General features: G+C 45.7%; 1 protein-coding gene across 1 annotated transcript in view; it reads left to right on the forward strand.

Moving 5' to 3' along the window:
- LOC143786288 (uncharacterized) overlaps window positions 1–13,957 on the forward strand; it is a 39,799-nt gene extending 25,842 nt beyond the window's left edge. The window contains exon 4 of the mRNA XM_077275562.1: window positions 13,918–13,957. Within this exon, the coding sequence (XP_077131677.1) occupies window positions 13,918–13,957 (40 nt within the window). The remainder of the gene's footprint in view (window positions 1–13,917) is intronic.
- Window positions 13,958–23,204: the final 9,247 nt, after the last annotated feature.

A 23,204-nucleotide genomic window follows, 5' to 3' on the forward strand; every position in this document is an offset into this window, starting at 1 on the left:
ATATATTTTTACAGCGTTATATATATCTCCTTGAACAAATATTTTTCCAGTGCCATTTCATCAGTTATGGATGTGCGTTAATATAATAGGCATTTAGTGGAGGTTGTTCTAGCTCTGTACATTATGATCGGAGGCATTTTTATATGTTGATTGGTTTGTACCAATATTGGTGTTTTTATTGATGTTGTCTTAATAAAGGTTTTCTAATTATATTTTGAACAATACATTCTGGTGGCTTGTTTGATTTCACTGACGGGCCTCCGTATGTCTTATATTATCTTGAATGTGTTCACATTTACTTTTTTGGACTAATATATGTATAAATATTGACACAGACATTGCCTTCCAATCCAAAACTGGATTGTGGGTCTGTAACCATGGCAGACCCAAAACGACCAAATCATGCATTTTATGCAGAACAAGAAAACGAATCACCTCCCGATGTTCAGGAGACATGCACATGGTCACCTGTGTCCAAAACTGCGGCTTATTTTCCGCCAATGGCGTAGCATCAATACCTCTCAGAGGGATAGGATTTACCAAAGGCTCCAGAACAAAACCACAGCGCTTGGTAAACGACAAGTCCATAAGACTCAGGGCAGCACCTGAATCCACAAACGCCATGACAGGGTAGGAAGACAATGAGCAAATTAAAGTCACAGACAAAATAAATTTAGGTTGCAAATTACCAATGGCGACTGGACTAACCACTTTTGTTAAGCGTTTAGAGCATGCTGACATAACGTGTAGAATCACCACAGTAGAAACACAACCCATTCTGACGTCTATGATTTTTCCGTTCATTTCTAGTCTGAATTCTATCACATTGCATTAAATCAGGTGTCTGTTCAGACAACACCACCAGAGGATTAGCGGCTTTGCGCTCCCGCAAACGCCGGTCAATTTGAATAGCCAGCGCCATGGAATCATTCAGACTTGTAGGAATGGAGAAACCCACCATCACATTCTTAATGGCTTCAGAAAGGCCATTTCTGAAATTTGCGGCCAGAGCACACTCATTCCACTGAGTAAGCACGGACCATTTCCGAAATTTTTGGCAATACACTTCAGCTTCATCCTGGCCCTGAGAGATAGCCAGCAAAGCTTTTTCAGCCTGAATTTCAAGATTGGGCTCCTCATAGAGCAATCCGAGCGCCAGGAAAAACGCATCAATGTTTGCCAATGCCGGATCTCCTGGCGCCAATGAGAAGGCCCAATCCTGAGGGTCGCCCCGCAAGAAGGAGATAACAATTTTAACTTGCTGAGCTGAGTCTCCAGACGAACGGGGTCTCAGAGATAGAAACAATTTACAATTATTCCTGAAATTTCTAAATTTAAATCGGTCTCAAGAGAACAGCTCCGGAATAGGTATTTTAGGTTCTGACATAGGACTACTAGTAACAAAATCTTGAATGCCCTGCACACGAGCAGCAAGCTGATCCACACTAGAAATCAGAGTCTGGACATTCATGTCTGCAGCAAAGCTCAAAGCCACACAGAGATTAAGGGGAGGAAGAAAGAAAAAAAAAAAACAACTCAGAATTTCCTTTCTTTTAATCCCACTTCTGCAATGCATTAACTATTCACCTTGGCCTGGCATACTGTTATGACCCCAGTGGCAGAGGGTCTCAGAGGTTATAGCCAAGTCTGCAAACATTAAAACCAGCTCATAGGGCAGTGGTAACTGGGCTGACCGTATATCTGATCCTAGCACACAAATAGCAGCAGCCGGGGAACGTACCTACGTTGATTCTAGACGTCTCGCGCCAGCCGGAGAACTAACTAACCCTATCAGGGAAAAGATAGACCTTTCTTGCCTCCAGAGAAAAGACCCCAAAAAGTTTGATACAAGCCCCCAACAAATAATAACGGTGAGGTAAGAAGAAAAGACAAACGTAGGAATGAACTAGGCTTTAGCAAAGAGGGGCCCACTAACTAATAGCAGAATATAGGAAGATGACTTACACGGTCAGCAAAAACCCTGTCAAAGTTTCCACGCTGATTATTCAAGAACCCCCGTACCGTCTAACGGCACGGGGGGAGAATATCAGCCCCCCAGAGCTTCCAGCGAAATCAGGAATCACATTTAGTACAAGCTGGACAAAAATAAGAGCAATACAAATAACCAAAAAATAAGGAAGCAGGACTTAGCTTATATTGCAAAGAACCAGGACTGTTATGACCCCAATGGCGAGGGTCTCAGAGGAACAAGTAAGTCTGCGAAATACAAAAATCCAGCTCATAGGGCAGTGGTAACTGGGTTGACCATATATCTACTCCTAACGCCAACACTAGAAGTAGCCGGGGAACATGCCTACGTTGATCGCTATATGTCTCGCGCCAGCCGGAGGACTAACTACCCCTAGAAGAGGAAAACAAAGACCTCTCTTGCCTCCAGAGAAAGGACCCCAAAAGTAGGATACAAGCCCCCCACAAATAATAACGGTGAGGTAAGGGGAAATGACAAACACAGAAATGAACTAGGTTTAGCAAAGAGAGGCCCACTTACTAATAGCAGAAAGTAGTAAGATAACTTATATGGTCAACAAAAACCCTATCAAACATCCACGCTGGAAATTCAAGAACCCCCGAACCGTCTACCGCCCCGGGGGGAGAACACCAGCTCCCTAGAGCTTCCAGCAAGGTCAGGATACTGATAAAGTACAAGCTGGACAAAAATGCAAACAAAAAACAAATAGCAAAAAGCAGACTTAGCTTAATTAAGCAGGAACCAGGATCAGAAGACCAGAGCACAGCAGATTAGCTCTGATTACAACATTGCCAGGCATAGAACTGAAGGTCCAGGGAGCTTATATAGCAACACCCCCAACTAAGGACCCAGGTGAACATACAAGGGATAACAGACATACCCAGAGTCAAATCACTAGTAGCCACTAGAGGGAGCCTAAAAACAAATTCACAACAGTACCCCCCCCTTAGTGAGGGGTCACCGAACCCTCACCAAGACCACCAGGGCGATCAGGATGAGCGGCGTGAAAGGCACGAACTAAATCGGCCGCATGCACATCAGAGGCGACCACCCAGGAATTATCCTCCTGACCATAGCCCTTCCACTTGACCAGGTACTGAAGCCTCCGCCTGGAGCGACGAGAATCTAAGATCTTCTCCACCACATACTCCAACTCGCCCTCAACCAACACTGGAGCAGGAGGCTCAGCAGAAGGAACCACAGGCACAACGTACCGCCGCAATAAGGACCTATGAAACACGTTGTGAATGGCAAACAACAACGGAAGATCCAGGCGAAAGGATACCGGATTCAGGATTTCCAATATCTTGTAAGGACCAATGAAGCGAGGCTTAAACTTGGGAGAGGAGACCTTCATAGGAACAAAGCGAGAAGAAAGCCACACCAAATCCCCAACACGAAGTCGGGGACCCACACCGCGGCGGCGGTTGGCAAAACGCTGAGCCTTCTCCTGTGACAACTTCAAGTTGTCCACCACATGATTCCAGATCTGCTGCAACCTATCCACCACAGAATCCACCCCAGGACAGTCAGAAGACTCCACATGTCCCGAGGAAAAACGAGGATGGAAACCAGAGTTGCAGAAAAATGGCGAAACCAAGGTGGCGGAACTAGCCCGATTATTAAGGGCAAATTCAGCCAACGGCAAGAAGGCCACCCAATCATCCTGATCAGCAGAGACAAAACACCTCAAATAAGCCTCCAGAGTCTGATTAGTTCGTTCCGTTTGTCCATTAGTCTGTGGATGAAAAGCGGACGAAAACGACAAATCAATGCCCATCCTACCACAAAAGGATCGCCAGAATCTGGACACAAACTGAGATACTCTGTCTGACACAATATTCTCAGGAATGCCGTGTAAACGAACCACGTTCTGGAAAAACACAGGAACCAGATCGGAAGAGGAAGGCAGCTTAGGCAAAGGGACCAAATGGACCATCTTGGAAAAACGATCACATATAACCCAGATGACAGACATGCCCTGAGACACCGGAAGATCCGAAATGAAATCCATTGAGATGTGGGTCCAAGGTCTCTTCGAGACAGGCAAGGGCAAGAGCAACCCGCTGGCACGAGAACAGCAAGGCTTAGCTCGAGCACAAGTTCCACAGGACTGCACAAATGACCGCACATCCCTAGACAAGGAAGGCCACCAAAAGGACCTGGCCACCAGATTTTTGGTGCCAAAAATTCCCGGGTGCCCTGCCAACACCGAGGAATGCACCTCGGAAATGACTCTGCTGGTCCACTTATCAGGCACAAACAGTCTATCAGGTGGACAAGAGTCAGGCCTACCAGCCTGAAATCTCTGCAACACTCGTCGCAGATCCGGAGAAATAGCGGACAAGATAACTCCCTCCTTAAGGATACCAACAGGTTCAGCGACTCCAGGAGCATCAGGCACAAAGCTCCTAGAAAGAGCATCGGCCTTCACGTTCTTTGAACCTGGTAAATACGAGACCACAAAGTCAAAACGGGAGAAAAACAATGACCAGCGGGCCTGTCTAGGATTCAGGCGTTTAGCAGACTCGAGATACATCAAATTTTTGTGATCAGTCAAGACCACCACACGATGCTTAGCACCCTCGAGCCAATGACGCCACTCCTCAAATGCCCACTTCATGGCCAACAACTCCCGATTGCCCACATCATAATTTCGCTCTGCCGGCGAAAACTTCCTAGAGAAAAAGGCACAAGGTCTCATAGTAGAGCAACCATGACCTCTCTGTGACAACACGGCCCCTGCCCCAATCTCCGAAGCATCCACCTCAACCTGAAAGGGAAGTGAGACATCAGGCTGGCACAAAACAGGCGCCGAAGTAAACCGGCGCTTCAACTCCTGGAAAGCCTCCACGGCAGCAGGAGCCCAGTTAGCTACATCAGAGCCTTTCCTGGTCATATCCGTCAAAGGTTTAACAACGCTAGAAAAATTAGCGATAAAACGACGGTAGAAGTTAGCAAAACCCAAGAACTTCTGCAGACTCTTAACTGACGAGGGTTGAGTCCAATCATGAATAGCTCGGACCTTGACTGGGTCCATCTCCACAGCAGAAGGGGAAAAAATGAACGCTAAAAAAGGAACCTTCTGTACACCAAAGAGACACTTTGAGCCTTTAACAAACAAAGAATTTTCACGCAAAATCTTAAAGACCATCCTGACCTGCTCCACATGCGAGTCCCAATCATCAGAAAAAAACAGAATATCATCCAGATAAACGATCAAAAATTTATCCAGGTATTTCCGGAAAATGTCATGCATAAAGGACTGAAAAACTGAAGGCGCATTAGAAAGCCCAAAAGGCATCACCAAGTACTCAAAATGACCTTCGGGCGTATTGAATGCGGTTTTCCATTCATCACCTTGCTTAATGCGCACAAGGTTGTACGCACCACGAAGGTCTATCTTGGTGAACCACTTGGCACCTTTAATCCGGGCAAACAAGTCTGACAACAGCGGCAAAGGATACTGAAATTTGACAGTGATCTTATTTAAAAGCCGATAGTCAATACAAGGCCTCAAAGATCCGTCCTTTTTGGCCACAAAAAAGAATCCCGCACCAAGAGGGGAAGAAGAAGGACGGATATGCCCCTTCTCCAGAGACTCCTTAATATATGAACGCATAGCGGTATGTTCAGGTACCAACAGATTAAACAGTCTTCCCTTAGGAAACTTACTGCCTGGAATCAAATCTATTGCACAGTCACATTCCCTATGAGGAGGCATTGCACTGGACCTGGACTCGCTGAAGACATCCTGATAATCAGACAAATACTCCGGAACTTCCGAAGGCGTAGAAGAAGCAATAGACACGGGTAGGGAATCCCCATGAATCCCACGGCAACCCCAACTTGACACTGACATTGCCTTCCAGTCCAAGACTGGATTATGGGTCTGTAACCATGGCAACCCCAAAACATCTAAATCATGCATTTTATGCAAAACAAGAAAACGTATCACCTCCCGATGTTCAGGAGTCATGCACATGGTGACCTGTGTCCAAAACTGCGGTTTATTTTCTGCCAACGGAGTAGCATCAATACCCCTGAGAGGGATAGGATTTTCTAATGGCTCAAGAACAAAACCACAGCGCTTGGCAAATGACAGATCCATAAGGCTCAGGGCAGTACCTGAATCCACAAACGCCATGACAGGATAGGACGATAGTGAACAAATCAAAGTTACAGATAGGATAAATTTAGGTTGCAAATTACCAATAGAGACAGGACTAACAACCTTAGTAAGATGTTTAGAGCATGCTGAGATAACATGTGTAGAATCACCACAGTAGTAACACAAGCCATTCTGGTGTCTATGAATTTTCCGCTCATTTCTAGTCAGGATTCTGTCACATTGCATTAAATCAGGTGCCTGTTCAGACAATACCATGAGGGGATTTGCGGTTTTGCGCTCCCGCAACCGCCGGTCTATTTGAATGGCCAGGGCCATGGAATCATTCAGACCTGTGGGAATGGGAAAACCCACCATAACATTCTTAATGTTTTCAGAAAGGCCGTTTCTAAAATTTGCAGCCAATGCACACTCGTTCCACTGGGTCAGCACGGACCATTTCCGAAATTTTTGGCAATACACTTCAGCCTCGTCCTGGCCCTGAGACATAGCCAGCAAGGTTTTTTCTGCCTGAATCTCAAGATTGGGTTCCTCATAAAGCAAACCCAGCGCCAGAAAAAACGCATCAATATCAGCCAATGCAGGATCTCCTGGCGCCAGCGAGAAGGCCCAATCCTGAGGGTCGCCCCGTAAAAAAGAAATAACAATTTTTACTTGCTGAGCGGAGTCTCCAGATGAACAGGGTTTGAGGGAAAAAAACAATTTACAATTATTCCTGAAATTTCTAAATTTAAATCGGTCTCCGGAAAACAGTTCAGGAATCGGTATCTTAGGTTCTGACATAGGATGTCTGGTAACATAATCTTGTATGCCCTGCACACGAGCAGCAAGCTGGTCCACACTTGTAATCAAGGTCTGGACATTCATGTCTGCAGCAAGCTTAAGCCACTCAGATGTAAAGGGGAAAAGAAAAAAAAAAAAAAATGAGAAAGAGGAAAAAAAACTCAGAATTTTCTTTCTTATAATCCCGCTTCTGCAATGCATTTAACATTTAATATTGGCCTGGCAAACTGTTATGACCCCAATGGCGAGGGTCTCAGAGGAACAAGTAAGTCTGCGAAATACAAAAATCCAGCTCATAGGGCAGTGGTAACTGGGTTGACCATATATCTACTCCTAACGCCAACACTAGAAGTAGCCGGGGAACATGCCTACGTTGATCGCTATATGTCTCGCGCCAGCCGGAGGACTAACTACCCCTAGAAGAGGAAAACAAAGACCTCTCTTGCCTCCAGAGAAAGGACCCCAAAAGTAGGATACAAGCCCCCCACAAATAATAACGGTGAGGTAAGGGGAAATGACAAACACAGAAATGAACTAGGTTTAGCAAAGAGAGGCCCACTTACTAATAGCAGAAAGTAGTAAGATAACTTATATGGTCAACAAAAACCCTATCAAACATCCACGCTGGAAATTCAAGAACCCCCGAACCGTCTAACGGCCCGGGGGGAGAACACCAGCTCCCTAGAGCTTCCAGCAAGGTCAGGATACTGATAAAGTACAAGCTGGACAAAAATGCAAACAAAAAACAAAAAGCAAAAAGCAGACTTAGCTTAATTAAGCAGGAACCAGGATCAGAAGACCAGAGCACAGCAGATTAGCTCTGATTACAACGTTGCCAGGCATAGAACTGAAGGTCCAGGGAGCTTATATAGCAACACCCCCAACTAACGACCCAGGTGAACATACAAGGGATAACAGACATACCCAGAGTCAAATCACTAGTAGCCACTAGAGGGAGCCTAAAAACAAATTCACAACACAGGACCAGCAGACAGGAGCAAACAGAAAGGAACTGATTACAACGATGCCAGGCACCAGACTGAGAATCCAAGGAGTTTAAATAGCAACACCCCCTGGACTAACGAACAGGTGGGTGCCAAGCAGGAGAAAGACAATCCCAGAGTCATATCACTAGTGACAACAAGAGGGAGCCAAAAAGTCCAATTCACAACAGTCACCCATAACTCCCCAGCAGGACGCTCGCTGTCTTTGGGGTCATATTTGACTCAGAACCTTCCCTTAATCCCTATATCCGATCCCTCACTCGCTCATGTCGCCTGCATCTTAAAAACATCTCCAGAATCCGACCTTTTCTCACCTTTGAAACAGCAAAATCTCTTACTGTCGCCCTTATTCATTTTTGTCACAACTTTACTGATCCGTCTCCCTCTAACCAAACTTTCTCATCTGCAATCTGTCCTGAATGTGGCAACCAGGGTTGTATTTCTGTCCAGCCGCTTCACCAATGCTTCCACATTGTGCCAGTCATTGCACCGGTTACCCATCCGCTACAGAATACAATATAAATTATCTCTCTCCACAGTTCAGCACTGCCCTATATCTTATCCCTCATTTCTGTCTACCACCCTACCCGTGTCCTCCATTCAGCAACTGATCTAAGACTATCATCCTCCATAATCTGAACCTCTCACCTCCGTCTCCAAGACTTTCCTCGTGCTGGCTGTTATGGTCCTGATGGTTAGGAACACATGAAATGACCTGATAGGTAAACCAGATATAAAGGACAAGCTCTGGGAATGTGGGAACTTTACTGACCGCAACCCTGATCCTATCAACACACACTATAGGCAGCCATGGAGCGTTCCTGACTCTGCCTAGACGCCTCTTCAAAGCCTGAGAACTAGCTATCCCTAGAGAGAAACAAAGCCTCACTTGCCTCAGAGAAATTTCCCCAAAGTATAGACAGCCCCCCACAAATAATAACGGTGAGTTTAAGGGGAAAACACAAACATAGAAATGAAAACAGGTTTTAGCAAATGAGGCCCCCTAATAACTAAATAGTCAGAAGATAGCAAGGAATCTGTGCGGTCAGTATAAAATACTACAAAAATTATCCACGCAGAGAATACAAAAGACCCCCACACCGACTCACGATGTGAGGGGCGCAACTCTGCACCCCAGAGCTTCCAGCTAGCAAGAAAATAGCATATAAGCAAGCTGGACTGAACTCATCATATACTGAGAAACATTTTCAAAAAGCAATGAGCAAAAATGAACTAGCATGAACTTAGCTTCTCCAAGAGGAGACAGGTCACAAGGGAAGTCCCAGAGAGATCTGAACCAGTACTGAATACAACGACAGCAGGCAACAAGTAAAGGTCCAGGTGGAGTTAAATAGGCAGCCAGCATAGCAGAAAACGAGGCAGCTGGAGCCCAGCTACAGACCAGCCATATCCCTCAAAGCCACCAGAGGGAGCCCATGAACAGAACTCGCAAAGTATCACTCATGACCACAAGAGGGAGCCCGAGAACGGAATTCACAACAGTACCCCCCCCTTGAGGAGGGGTCACCGAACCCTCACCAGAGCCCCCAGGCCGATCAGGACGAGCCAAATGAAAGGCATGAACCAAATCGGCAGCATGGACATCAGAGGCAACAACCCAGGAATTATCCTCCTGACCATAGCCCTTCCATTTAACCAAGTACTGAAGCTTCCGTCTCGAAATACGAGAATCCAAGATCTTCTCCACCACATACTCCAATTCTCCGTCGACCAACACCGGAGCAGGAGGATCAACAGAAGGAACCACAGGCACCACATACCTCCGCAACAATGACCTATGGAACACATTATGAATGGTAAAAGATGCTGGGAGGTCCAAACGAAATGACACAGGATTGAGGATTTCTGAAATCTTATAAGGACCGATGAAACGAGGCTTGAACTTAGGAGAGGAAACCTTCATAGGAACATAACGAGAAGGCAACCATACCAAATCCCCCACACGAAGTCGGGGACCCACACAGCGACGGCGGTTAGCAAAGCGCTGAGCCTTCTCCTGTGACAACGTCAAATTGTCCACTACGTGGTTCCAAATCTGCTGCAACCTATCCACCACAGAATCCACCCCAGGACAGTCAGAAGGCTCAACTTGACCTGAGGAAAAACGAGGATGAAAACCAGAATTACAAAAAAAAAGGCGAAACCAAAGTAGCAGAACTAGCCAGATTATTGAGGGCGAACTCGGCCAATGGCAAAAAAGTCACCCAATCATCCTGATCAGCAGAAACAAAACATCTCAGATAAGTTTCCAAGGTCTGATTAGTTCGTTCGGTTTGGCCATTCGTCTGAGGATGGAAGGCCAAAGAAAAAGACAAATCAATGCCCATCTTAGCACAAAAGGACCGCCAAAATCAGGACACAAACTGGGACCCTCTGTTAGACACAATGTTCTCCGGAATACCATGCAAACGAACCACATTCTGAAAAAACAGCGGAACCAAATCAGAGGAGGAAGGCAACTTAGGCAAGAAAGGAAATATATTGAACAGCGCTCAGTCCAGGTGTAGAAAGTCTTTAAAAACGAACTTTATTCAAGCCATGGTTCCATGCAACGTTTCGACCATAACATGGTCTTTGTCAAGCATACAATAAAACATAGAGGGCCGTCTTAAGTAGTGTGGAAGCTGCACAATGCTCCAATCACCACTCAGTACCGCCCCTCAATACAATTAGTGAATATCATAAAAATAACAAACAACAGTGGTGTATACATATCACAAATAACACGACATACTTATCCAATATACAAAATCAGACATGTCTCCTCAGTATCGCACATAGATCCCACCGTGATCATATCCGATCGGGCAGTTATTGTTTATAGTTTACTACATCGCCATGGGAACAAGCCGCTCCTCCACAAACCTTGTGGTGCAACCCACCATCCAATCCTGGTTAGTGGCGCCAAGACAATCTGCAACCAATACATGTGCCCCATATAGTAACTCCCACTCGGCTCCAATCGCAGAGGTTCTAGTATCTCCGTACCTGCTCACCACTTCCGGATCAGCGTCATCAAACCGCGCCGTCACATGGAGCAGAGGACGAGCCTACATCACATGACCACAGGCAGTGCCCATTCATGCGTCACAGCGTGCAAGCGCCAATCACCCGGCCACCATGAAAGGTGCCGGAGGAGAGCGCAAGCGCACCGCGCACGACCTGAGCCACACCATGTGATCGCAAATGCAGGCACGCCCCCAGCATAAGCGCCTACCTCCATCCACCCGAGTGCAGCGCAACGGGAGCCATAGCTACATAACGCACGCGCATGATATATCCAAAATGCACAAACAGGACCCTATAATATAGGCACAATCTGACAAGATCTAACACAATATAGAATCCACTCATCCATCCCTATAGGACGGGGGCAGATATCGGCAAAAGATGAGACATAAACGGATTAAAAACAAGAAAACACATATATATTTGTCCATAGTACCATGAGGCAGTCGGTCGGCTATAGAGAAAAATCATTAATATAGATACCACTCAATATCTTGATGGGATATAGGTATTATAAGAAATCCAAACTTTAAGCTCAACCCAATCCATCCTGCCGCCGACTGTCCCAGAGTAACCTAAAAGACAAAGAATAAAATAAGCTAGTATACATAAACCCACCTCCACGTTAAAATCAACATACACTAAACCTAACCACTGCACTGCATAGTCCAAAGCTCATCAGGTACAAGAATGTAAGTTAAAGTCCAGGTTTAGACCCTTAGGATGTAGGGACCCTAACGTGTAGATCCACCTCATCTCTTTCGTTTTCAGCATTTGCACCCTATCACCCCCTCTTCTTAGTGCAGGGACACTGTCAATGACCCTAAATCGCAACTGGTTCACTGAATGTCTCTTTTCAATAAAGTGCTTAGGGACTGGTAGATCCATCAGGCCCGTCCTTATAGTGCTCTTATGTTTGCTCACACGATTCCTTACCTCCATCGTGGTCTCACCAACGTAAGTCAAGCCACATGGGCACACAAGCATGTACACCACATAGCTTGACAAACAGGTGTATCTCTGTTTCACGAAAATCTTTTTTCCCGTGTGAGGGTGATGAAAAAACTCACCCTTCAACATATTGTTACAGCAAGCGCAGCCCAAACATGGAAAATTTCCATGTTTGGCCGCGCTCAACAGGCTTTGAACAACAGTTTTCTCAGGACCAACATCCGACCTCACCAATCTGTCTCTCAAATTGCGGCCTCTCCTAAACGACATCATTGGAAAGGCACCAAAGCCCACTACCGTGGGAAGCCCCCGTTGTAAAAATGACCAGTGTTTCTTAAGGACTTGACCAATCCGTTTACTGACAGAGCTAAAGGTGGACACAAAAGGAATGCGTTCACCAGATTGTCTATTCGACGACATATTCCGAGTACTTCCACGGGTTAAGTCACGAGCCCTAGCCTTATACCTGTCAACCTCCATTTTTGGATACCCCCTCCTCAAAAATTTAGAGCACATTTCATCCAACCGCAGATCCACTCTTTCCTCATCCGCTACAATGCGTCTGACCCGTAACAGCTGACTCCATGGTAAGGAACTGACCATCCTCCTGGGGTGATCACTACTAAATAACAAAAGGCTATTTCTGTCAGTCTCCTTGACATAAATGTCCGTCCTCAATTCAGACCCCTCCTTGTATACAAGTGTATCCAAGAACTGAACCTGAAAGGTGGAGTGGGTAAGAGTAAATTTCAATTCAGGGGACAGGTTTGTGTACAATTCCAACCTCTGGCGCCATGTCAGAGCCTGGTGGCGCTATATAGATGACATCTTTGTGATATGGGATGGTGATCAAAGGGACCTGGAGGCGTTTTGGGGTGAGATTAATGAGATATACCCTGAATTGAAATTTACTCTTACCCACTCCACCTTTCAGGTTCAGTTCTTGGATACACTTGTATACAAGGAGGGGTCTGAATTGAGGACGGACATTTATGTCAAGGAGACTGACAGAAATAGCCTTTTGTTATTTAGTAGTGATCACCCCAGGAGGATGGTCAGTTCCTTACCATGGAGTCAGCTGTTACGGGTCAGACGCATTGTAGCGGATGAGGAAAGAGTGGATCTGCGGTTGGATGAAATGTGCTCTAAATTTTTGAGGAGGGGGTATCCAAAAATGGAGGTTGACAGGTATAAGGCTAGGGCTCGTGACTTAACCCGTGGAAGTACTCGGAATATGTCGTCGAATAGACAATCTGGTGAACGCATTCCTTTTGTGTCCACCTTTAGCTCTGTCAGTAAACGGATTGGTCAAGTCCTTAAGAAACACTGGTCATTTTTACAACGGGGGCTTCCCACGGTAGTGGGCTTTGGTGCCTTTCCAATGATGTCGTTTAGGAGAGGCCGCAATTTGAGAGACAGATTGGTGAGGTCGGATGTTGGTCCTGAGAAAACTGTTGTTCAAAGCCTGTTGAGCGCGGCCAAACATGGAAATTTTCCATGTTTGGGCTGCGCTTGCTGTAACAATATGTTGAAGGGTGAGTTTTTTCATCACCCTCACACGGGAAAAAAGATTTTCGTGAAACAGAGATACACCTGTTTGTCAAGCTATGTGGTGTACATGCTTGTGTGCCCATGTGGCTTGACTTACGTTGGTGAGACCACGATGGAGGTAAGGAATCGTGTGAGCAAACATAAGAGCACTATAAGGACGGGCCTGATGGATCTACCAGTCCCTAAGCACTTTATTGAAAAGAGACATTCAGTGAACCAGTTGCGATTTAGGGTCATTGACAGTGTCCCTGCACTAAGAAGAGGGGGTGATAGGGTGCAAATGCTGAAAACGAAAGAGATGAGGTGGATCTACACGTTAGGGTCCCTACATCCTAAGGGTCTAAACCTGGACTTTAACTTACATTCTTGTACCTGATGAGCTTTGGACTATGCAGTGCAGTGGTTAGGTTTAGTGTATGTTGATTTTAACGTGGAGGTGGGTTTATGTATACTAGCTTATTTTATTCTTTGTCTTTTAGGTTACTCTGGGACAGTCGGCGGCAGGATGGATTGGGTTGAGCTTAAAGTTTGGATTTCTTATAATACCTATATCCCATCAAGATATTGAGTGGTATCTATATTAATGATTTTTCTCTATAGCCGACCGACTGCCTCATGGTACTATGGACAAATATATATGTGTTTTCTTGTTTTTAATCCGTTTATGTCTCATCTTTTGCCGATATCTGCCCCCGTCCTATAGGGATGGATGAGTGGATTCTATATTGTGTTAGATCTTGTCAGATTGTGCCTATATTATAGGGTCCTGTTTGTGCATTTTGGATATATCATGCGCGTGCGTTATGTAGCTATGGCTCCCGTTGCGCTGCACTCGGGTGGATGGAGGTAGGCGCTTATGCTGGGGGCGTGCCTGCATTTGCGATCACATGGTGTGGCTCAGGTCGTGCGCGGTGCGCTTGCGCTCTCCTCCGGCACCTTTCATGGTGGCCGGGTGATTGGCGCTTGCACGCTGTGACGCATGAATGGGCACTGCCTGTGGTCATGTGATGTAGGCTCGTCCTCTGCTCCATGTGACGGCGCGGTTTGATGACGCTGATCCGGAAGTGGTGAGCAGGTACGGAGATACTAGAACCTCTGCGATTGGAGCCGAGTGGGAGTTACTATATGGGGCACATGTATTGGTTGCAGATTGTCTTGGCGCCACTAACCAGGATTGGATGGTGGGTTGCACCACAAGGTTTGTGGAGGAGCGGCTTGTTCCCATGGCGATGTAGTAAACTATAAACAATAACTGCCCGATCGGATATGATCACGGTGGGATCTATGTGCGATACTGAGGAGACATGTCTGATTTTGTATATTGGATAAGTATGTCGTGTTATTTGTGATATGTATACACCACTGTTGTTTGTTATTTTTATGATATTCACTAATTGTATTGAGGGGCGGTACTGAGTGGTGATTGGAGCATTGTGCAGCTTCCACACTACTTAAGACGGCCCTCTATGTTTTATTGTATGCTTGACAAAGACCATGTTATGGTCGAAACGTTGCATGGAACCATGGCTTGAATAAAGTTCGTTTTTAAAGACTTTCTACACCTGGACTGAGCGCTGTTCAATATATTTTCTGGTCTGCTGGATCCAGGACGGTTCCCTGGATGTGGAACGAGTGCTCTATTTAACAGTGAGTGCTGTCAGCCTATTTTTGTTTTCTATGGCAACTTAGGCAAGGTCACCAAATGGACCATCTTAGAAAAATGATCACAAACCACCCAGATGACAGACATCCTCTGAGAGACTGGAAGATCCGAAATAAAATCCATGGAAATATGCGTCCAGGGCCTCTTCGGGACAGGCAAAAGCAATCCACTGGCATGAGAACAGCAAGGCTTGGCCCGAGCACAAATCCCACAGGACTGCACAAAGGAACGCACATCCCGTGACAAGGAAGGCCACCAAAAGGACCTATCCACCAAATCCCTGGTACCAAAAATCCCAGGATGACCCGCCAACACCGAAGAATGAACCTCGGAAATAACTCTACTGGTCCATCTATCCGGGACAAACAGTCTCTCCGGTGGACAACGGTCAGGTCTATCTGCCTGAATTTCCTGCAGCACCCGCCTCAAATCAGGGGAGATGGCAGACAAAATCACCCCCTCTCTGAGGATACCAGCCGGTTCAGAAACTCCCGGAGAGTCAGGCACAAAACTCCTAGAAAGGGCATCAGCCTTCACATTCTTTGAGCCTGGAAGGTACGAAACCACGAAATCGAAACGGGAGAAAAACAGCGACCATCGAGCTTGTCTAGGATTTAACCGCTTGGCAGACTCGAGATAAATCAAATTCTTGTGATCCGTCAAGACCACCACGTGATGTTTGGCTCCCTCAAGCCAATGTCGCCACTCCTCGAATGCCCACTTCATTGCCAACAACTCCCGATTACCAACATCATAATTCCGCTCGGCAGGTGAAAACTTTCTAGAAAAGAAAGCACATGGTCTCATCACAGAGCCATCAGAGCTTCTCTGCGACAAGACAGCCCCTGCTCCAATCTCAGAAGCATCAACCTCGACCTGAAAAGGAAGAGAGACATCCGGCTGACGCAAGACAGGAGCCGAAGAAAACCGACGTTTCAGCTCCTGAAAGGCCTCAACAGCCGCAGAAGACCAATTCGTCACATCAGCACCCTTTTTGGTCAAATCCGTCAAAGGCTTAACCACACTAGAAAAACTAGTGATGAAGCGACGGTAAAAATTAGCAAAGCCCAAGAACTTCTGAAGACTCTTCACCGATGTAGGTTGAGTCCAGTCATAAATGGCCTGGACTTTAACTGGATCCATCTCGATAGTAGAAGGGGAAAAAATAAAGCCCAAAAAGGAAACCTTCTGGACTCCGAAGAGACATTTAGAGCCCTTCACAAACAAGGCATTGGCACGCAGGACCTGAAATACCATCCTGACCTGCTTCACATGAGATTCCCAATCATCAGAAAAGACCAAAATATCATCCAGGTACACAATCATAAATCTATCCAGATACTCTCGGAAGATGTCGTGCATGAAGGACTGAAACACGGAAGGGGCATTAGAAAGCCCAAAAGGCATCACCAAGTACTCAAAATGGCCTTTGGGCGTATTAAATGCTGTTTTGCATTCATCGCCCTGCTTTATACGCACAAGATTATAAGCTCCTCGAAGATCTATCTTGGTGAACCAACTAGCCCCCCTAATCCGAGCAAACAGATCGGACAGCAGAGGCAAAGCGTACTGAAATTTGACCGTGATTTTATTTAGAAGGCGGTAATCTATACAGGGTCTCAGAGAACCATCCTTCTTGGCCACAAAAAAGAACCCTGCACCCAAAGGTGACGAGGACGGACGAATATGCCCTTTCTCCAAAGACTCCTTTATATAACTCCGCATAGCGGCATGTTCTGGTACAGATAAATTAAAAAGTCGACCCTTAGGGAACTTACTACCAGGAATCAAATTTATAGTACAATCACAATCCCTATGAGGAGGTAGGGCACTGGATTTGGGCTCATCAAATACATCCTGGTAATCCGACAAAAATTCAGGGACTTCAGAAGGAGTAGAAGAAGCAATTGACACCAAAGGAACATCGCCATGTACCCCTTGACAACCCCAACTTGACACAGACATTGCTTTCCAATCTAGGACTGGATTATGAACCTGCAGTCATGGCAGACCCAACACGACAACGTCATGCAAATTATGTAACACCAGATAGCGAATAACCTCCTGATGTGCAGGAGTCATGCACATGGTCACTTGAGTCCAATACTGAGGCTTGTTCTTGGCCAATGGCGTAGCATCAATTCCCTTTAGTGGAATAGGGAATTGCAAAGGCTCCAAGATAAAACCACAGCGCCTGGCAAATGCCAAATCCATCAAATTGAGGGCAGCGCCTGAATCGACAAAAGCCATAACTGAGTAGGATGACAGAGAGCAAATCAAAGTAACAGACAAAACGAATTTAGGCTGTACAGTACCAATGGTGACAGACTTAGCGAACCTTTTTGTGCGTTTAGAACAATCAGAGATAACATGAGTGGAGTCACCACAGTAAAAGCACAACCCATTCTGACGTCTGTGATTTTGCCGTTCAATTCTGGTCAGAATCCTGTCACATTGCATAGACTCAGGCTTCTGCTCAGAAAACACCGCCAGATGGTGCACAGGTTTGCGCTCCCGCAAACGCCGATCAATCTGAATGGCCAAAGACATTGACTCATTCAGACCCGCATGCGTGGGGAACCCCACCATAACATCCTTAACCCCTTCATGACCCAGCCTATTTTGGCCTTAATGACCTTGCCGTTTTTTGCAATTCTGACCAGTGTCCCTTTATGAGGTAATAACTCCGGAACGCTTCAACGGATCCTAGCGATTCTGAGATTGTTTTTTCGTGACATATTGGGCTTCATGTTAGTGGTAAATTTAGGTCGATAATTTCTGAGTTTATTTGTGAAAAAAACGGGAATTTTGTGAAAATTTTGAAAATTTCACAATTTTCACATTTTGAATTTTTATTCTGTTAAACCAGAGAGTTATGTGACACAAAATAGTTAATAAATAACGTTTCCCACATGTCTACTTTACATCAGCACAATTTTGGAAACAAATTTTTTTTTTGCTAGGAAGTTATAAGGGTTAAAATTTGACCAGTGATTTCTCATTTTTACAACAAAATTTACAAAACCATTTTTTTTAGGGACCACCTCACATTTGAAGTCAGTTTGAGGGTTCTATATGGCTGAAAATACCCAAAAGTGACACCATTCTAAAAACTGCACCCCTCAAGGTGCTCAAAACCACATTCAAGAAGTTTATTAACCCTTCAGGTGTTTCACAGCAGCAGAAGCAACATGGAAGGAAAAAATTAACATTTAACTTTTTAGTCACAAAAATGATCTTTTAGCAACAATTTTTTTACTTTCCCAAGGGTAAAAGGAGAAACTGGACCATGGAAGTTGTTGTCAATTTGTCCTGAGTACGCTGATACCTCATATGTGGGGGTAAACCACTGTTTGGGCGCACGGCAGGGCTCGGAAGGGAAGGAGCGCAATTTGACTTTTTCAATGAAAAATTGGCTCCAATCTTTAGCGGACACCATGTCGCGTTTGGAAAGCCCCTGTGTGCCTAAACATTGGAGCTCCTCCACAAGTGACCCCATTTTAGAAACTAGACCCCCCAAGGAACTTATCTAGAGGCATAGTGAGCACTTTAAACCCCCAGGTACTTCACAAATTGATCCGCAAAAATGAAAAAGTACTTTTTTTTCACACAAAATTTCTTTTAGCCTCAATTCTTTCATTTTCACATGGGCAACAGGATAAAATGGATCCTAAAATTTGTTGGGCAATTTCTCCTGAGTACGCCGATACCTCATATGTGGGGGTAAACCACTGTTTGGGTGCACGGCAAGGCTCGGAAGGGGAGGCGTGCCATTTGACTTTTTGAATGGAAAATTAGCTCCAATCGTTAGCGGACACCATGTCGCGTTTGGAGAGCCCCTGTGTGCCTAAACATTGGAGCTCCCGCACAAGTGACCCCATTTTGGAAACTAGACCCCCCAAGGAACTTATCTAGATGCATAGTGAGCACTTATAACCCCCAGGTGCTTCACAGAAGTTTATAACGCAGAGCCGTGAAAATAAAAAATAATTTCTTTCCTCAAAAATGATTTTTAGCCCAGAATTTTTTATTTTCCCAAGGGTAATAGGAGAAATTGGACCCCAAATGTTGTTGTCCAGTTTGTCCTGAGTACGATGATACCCCATATGTGGGGGTAAACCACTGTTTGGGCGCACGGCAGGGCTCGGAAGGGAAGGCACGCCATTTGGCTTTTTAAATGGAAAATTAGCTCCAATCATTAGCGGACACCATGTCGCGTTTGGAGAGCCCCTGTGTGCCTAAACATTGGAGCTCCCACACAAGTGACCCCATTTTGGAAACTAGACCTCCCAAGGAACTAATCTAGATGTGTGGTGAGCACTTTGAACCCCCAAGTGCTTCACAGAAGTTTATAACGCAGAGCCATGAAAATAAAAAATAATTTTTCTTTTCTCAAAAATGATTTTTTAGCCCACAATTTTTTATTTTCCTAAGAGTAACAGGAGAAATTGGACCCCAAAAGTTGTTGTCCAGTTTCTCCTGAGTACGCTGATACCCCATATGTGGGGGTAAACCACTGTTTGGGCATATGCCGGGGCTCGGAAGGGAAGTAGTGACGTTTTGGAATGCAGACTTTGATGGAATGGTCTGCGGGCATCATGTTACATTTGCAGAGCCCCTGATATGCCTAAACAGTAGAAACCCCCCACAATTGACCCCATTTTGGAAACGAGACCCCCCAAGGAACTTTTCTAGATGTGTGGTGAGCACGTTCAACCCCCAAGTGCTTCACAGAAGTTTACAACGCAGAGCCGTGAAAATAAAAAATCATTTTTCTTTCCTCAAAAAAGATGTTTTAGCAAGCAATTTTTTATTTTCACAAGGGTAACAGGAGAAATTGGACCCCAATATTTGTTGCCCAGTTTGTTGTGAGTACGCTGATACCCCATATGTGGGGGTAGACCACTGTTTGGGCATATGCCGGGGCTCGGAAGGGAAGTAGTGGCATTTGAAATGCAGACTTTGATGGAATGGTCTGCGGGCGTCACATTGCATTTGCAGAGCCCCTGATGTGCCTAAACAGTAGAAACACCCCACAAGTGACCCCATTTTGGAAACTAGACCCCCCAAGGAACTTATCTAGATGTGTGATGAGCACGTTCAACCCCCAAGTGCTTCACAGAAGTTTACAACGCAGAGCCATGAAAATAAAAAATCATTTTTCTTTCCTCAAAAAAGATGTTTTAGCAAGCAATTTTTTATTTTCACAAGGGTAACAGGAGAAATTGGACCCCAATATTTGTTGCCCCGTTTGTTGTGAGTGTGCTGGTACCCCATATGTGGGGGTAAACCACTGTTTGGGCGCATGTCAGGGCTCGGAAGGGAAGTAGTGACATTTGAAATGCAGACTTTGATGGAATGGTCTGCGGGCATCACGTTGCATTTGCAGAGCCCCTGATGTGCCTAAACAGTAGAAACACCCCACAAGTGACCCCATTTTGGAAACTAGACCCCTGATGGAACTTATCTAGATGTGTGGTGAGCACTTTCAACCCCAAAGTGCTTCACAGAAGTTTATAACGCAGAGCCGTGAAAATAAAAAATAATTGTTCTTTCCTCAAAAATTATGTTTTAGCAAGTAATGTTTTATTTTTGCAAGGGTAACAGGAGAAATTGGACCCCAACAGTTGTTGCCCAGTTTGTCCTTAGTACGCTTGGACCCCAAATGTGGGGGTAAACCACTGTTTGGGCGCACGTTGGGGCTTGGAAGGGAGGGAGCACCATTTGACTTTTTGAACGCAAGATTGGCTGGAATCAATGGTGGCGCCATGTTGCGTTTGGAGACCCCTGATGTGCCTAAACAGTGGAAACCCCTCAATTCTAACTTCAACACTAACCCCAACACACCCCTAATCCTAATCCCAGCCGTAGCCATAACCCCAATCACAACCCTAACCCCAACACACCCCTAACTACAACCCTAACCGCAACACACCCGTAACCCTAATTCCAACCCTAACCCTAATCCTAACCCTAATCCCAACCCTAACCCTAATCCCAACCCTAACCACAACTGTAACCCCAACACACCCCTAACCCTATCTGTAACCCTAACCACAAGCCTAATCTTAACCCTATTTCCAACCCTAGCCTTATTTCCAACCCTAACTCTAATTCCAACCCTAACCCTAAGGCTATGTGCCCACGTTGTGGATTCGTGTGAGATTTTTCCGCACGATTTTTGAAAAATCTGCAGGTAAAAGGCACTGCGTTTTACCTGCAGATTTACAGCAGATTTCCAGTGTTTTTTTGTGCGGATTTCACCTGCGGATTCCTATTGAGGAACAGGTGTAAAACGCTGCGGAATCCGCACAAAGAATTGACATGCTGCGGAAAATACAACGCAGTGTTTCTGCACGGAATTTTCCGCACCATGGGCACAGTGGATTTGGTTTTCCATAGGTGTACATGGTACTGTAAACCTGATGGAAAACTGCAACGAATTTGCAGCGGCCAATCCGCTGCGGATCCGCAGCCAAATCCGCTGCGGATCCGCGGCCAATCCGCTGCGGATCCGCGGCCAAATCCGCACATGCCATAACCCTAACCCTACCCGTAACCCTAACCCTACCCCTAACCCTACCCCTAGTTCTAACCCTAGCCCTAGTGGAAAACGAAAAAAAAAATATATATATTTTCTTCATTTTATTATTGTCCCTACCTATGGGGGTGATAAAGGGGGGGGGGGTATTTATTATTTTTTTTATTTTGATCGCTGTGATAGAACCTACCACAGCGATCAAAATGTACTTGTAAGGAATCTGCCGGCTGGCAGATTCGGCGGGCGCACTGTGCATGCGCCCGCCATTTTGGAAGATGGCGGCGCCCAGCGAGGAGACGTACGGACACCGGGAGGATCGGTAAGTATGAAGGGGTGGTGGGGGGGTGGATTGGAGCACAGGGGGGGGTGAATCCAAACAAGGAGGGAGCGGACAGGAGGACGGGGGAGCTGGCAGGCGGACGGAGGGGACCGGACCCCATAACGGAGAACTGGGGGGGCGATCGGTGGGTGTGGGGGGGTCACTTAAGTATTTCCAGCCATGGCCGATGATATTGCAGCATCGGCCATGGCTGGATTGTAATATTTCACCAGTTTTTTAGGTGAAATATTACAAATCGCTCTGATTGGCAGTTTCACTTTCAACAGCCAATCAGAGCGATCGTAGCCACGGGGGGGTGAAGCCACCCCCCCTGGGCTGAAGCACCACTCCCCCTGTCTCTGCAGATCGGGTGAGATTGGAGTTAACCCTTTCACCCGATCTGCAGGGACGCGATCATTCCATGACGCATACGCTGCGTCATAGGTCGGATTGGCACAGACTTTCATGATGCAGCGTATGCGTCAAAGGTCGGGAAGGGGTTAAGGGCTTCAGAAAGACCCTTTCTGAAAATCGCTGCCAGGGCACACTCATTCCATTGAGTGAGCACAGACCACTTCCTAAACCTCTGACAGTAAACCTCTGCTTCATCCTGACCCTGAGAAAGAGCCAGCAAAATCTTTTCTGCCTGGTCTACTAGATTAGGTTCCTCATAAAGCAATCCAAGCGCCAGAAAAAACACATCCACATTTAGCAATGCAGGATCTCCTGGCGCCAGGGAGAATGCCCAATCTTGAGGGTCATCACGTAACAAAGAAATAATAATTTTAACTTGCTGAGCAAGGTCACCAGAGGAACGAGGTCTCAGAGAAAGAAACAATTTGCAATTATTTTTGAAATTCAAAAACTTAGATCTATCTCTAGAGAACAACTCAGGAATTGGTATTTTAGGCTCTGACATAGGACTGTGAACTACATAATCCTGAATGCTTTGTATCCTTGTAGTGAGATAATCCACACTAGAGGACAGACTTTGAATGTCCATATCTGCAGCTGATATAGAAAAAACACCGTGTGCACTGCTACTTCTGGTGCAGAGACTAGGTACCCAAATCCTTCTATAGACAGAAAAAGAAGTCTCGCACTCAACTTAAGTATATTTGCAGATTTATTTGGTGCTGAGGTAGCACTGGAGAAACGTTTCAGCCTCAATTAGGCATTCATCAGTCACTACAACATTCAGGATGAAAACAAAATATAATACAGTGTACAAATGAACAGCAAT

This window comes from Ranitomeya variabilis, chromosome 7 (assembly GCF_051348905.1).
Source record: "Ranitomeya variabilis isolate aRanVar5 chromosome 7, aRanVar5.hap1, whole genome shotgun sequence".
Classification (NCBI taxonomy): Eukaryota; Metazoa; Chordata; class Amphibia; order Anura; family Dendrobatidae; genus Ranitomeya; species Ranitomeya variabilis.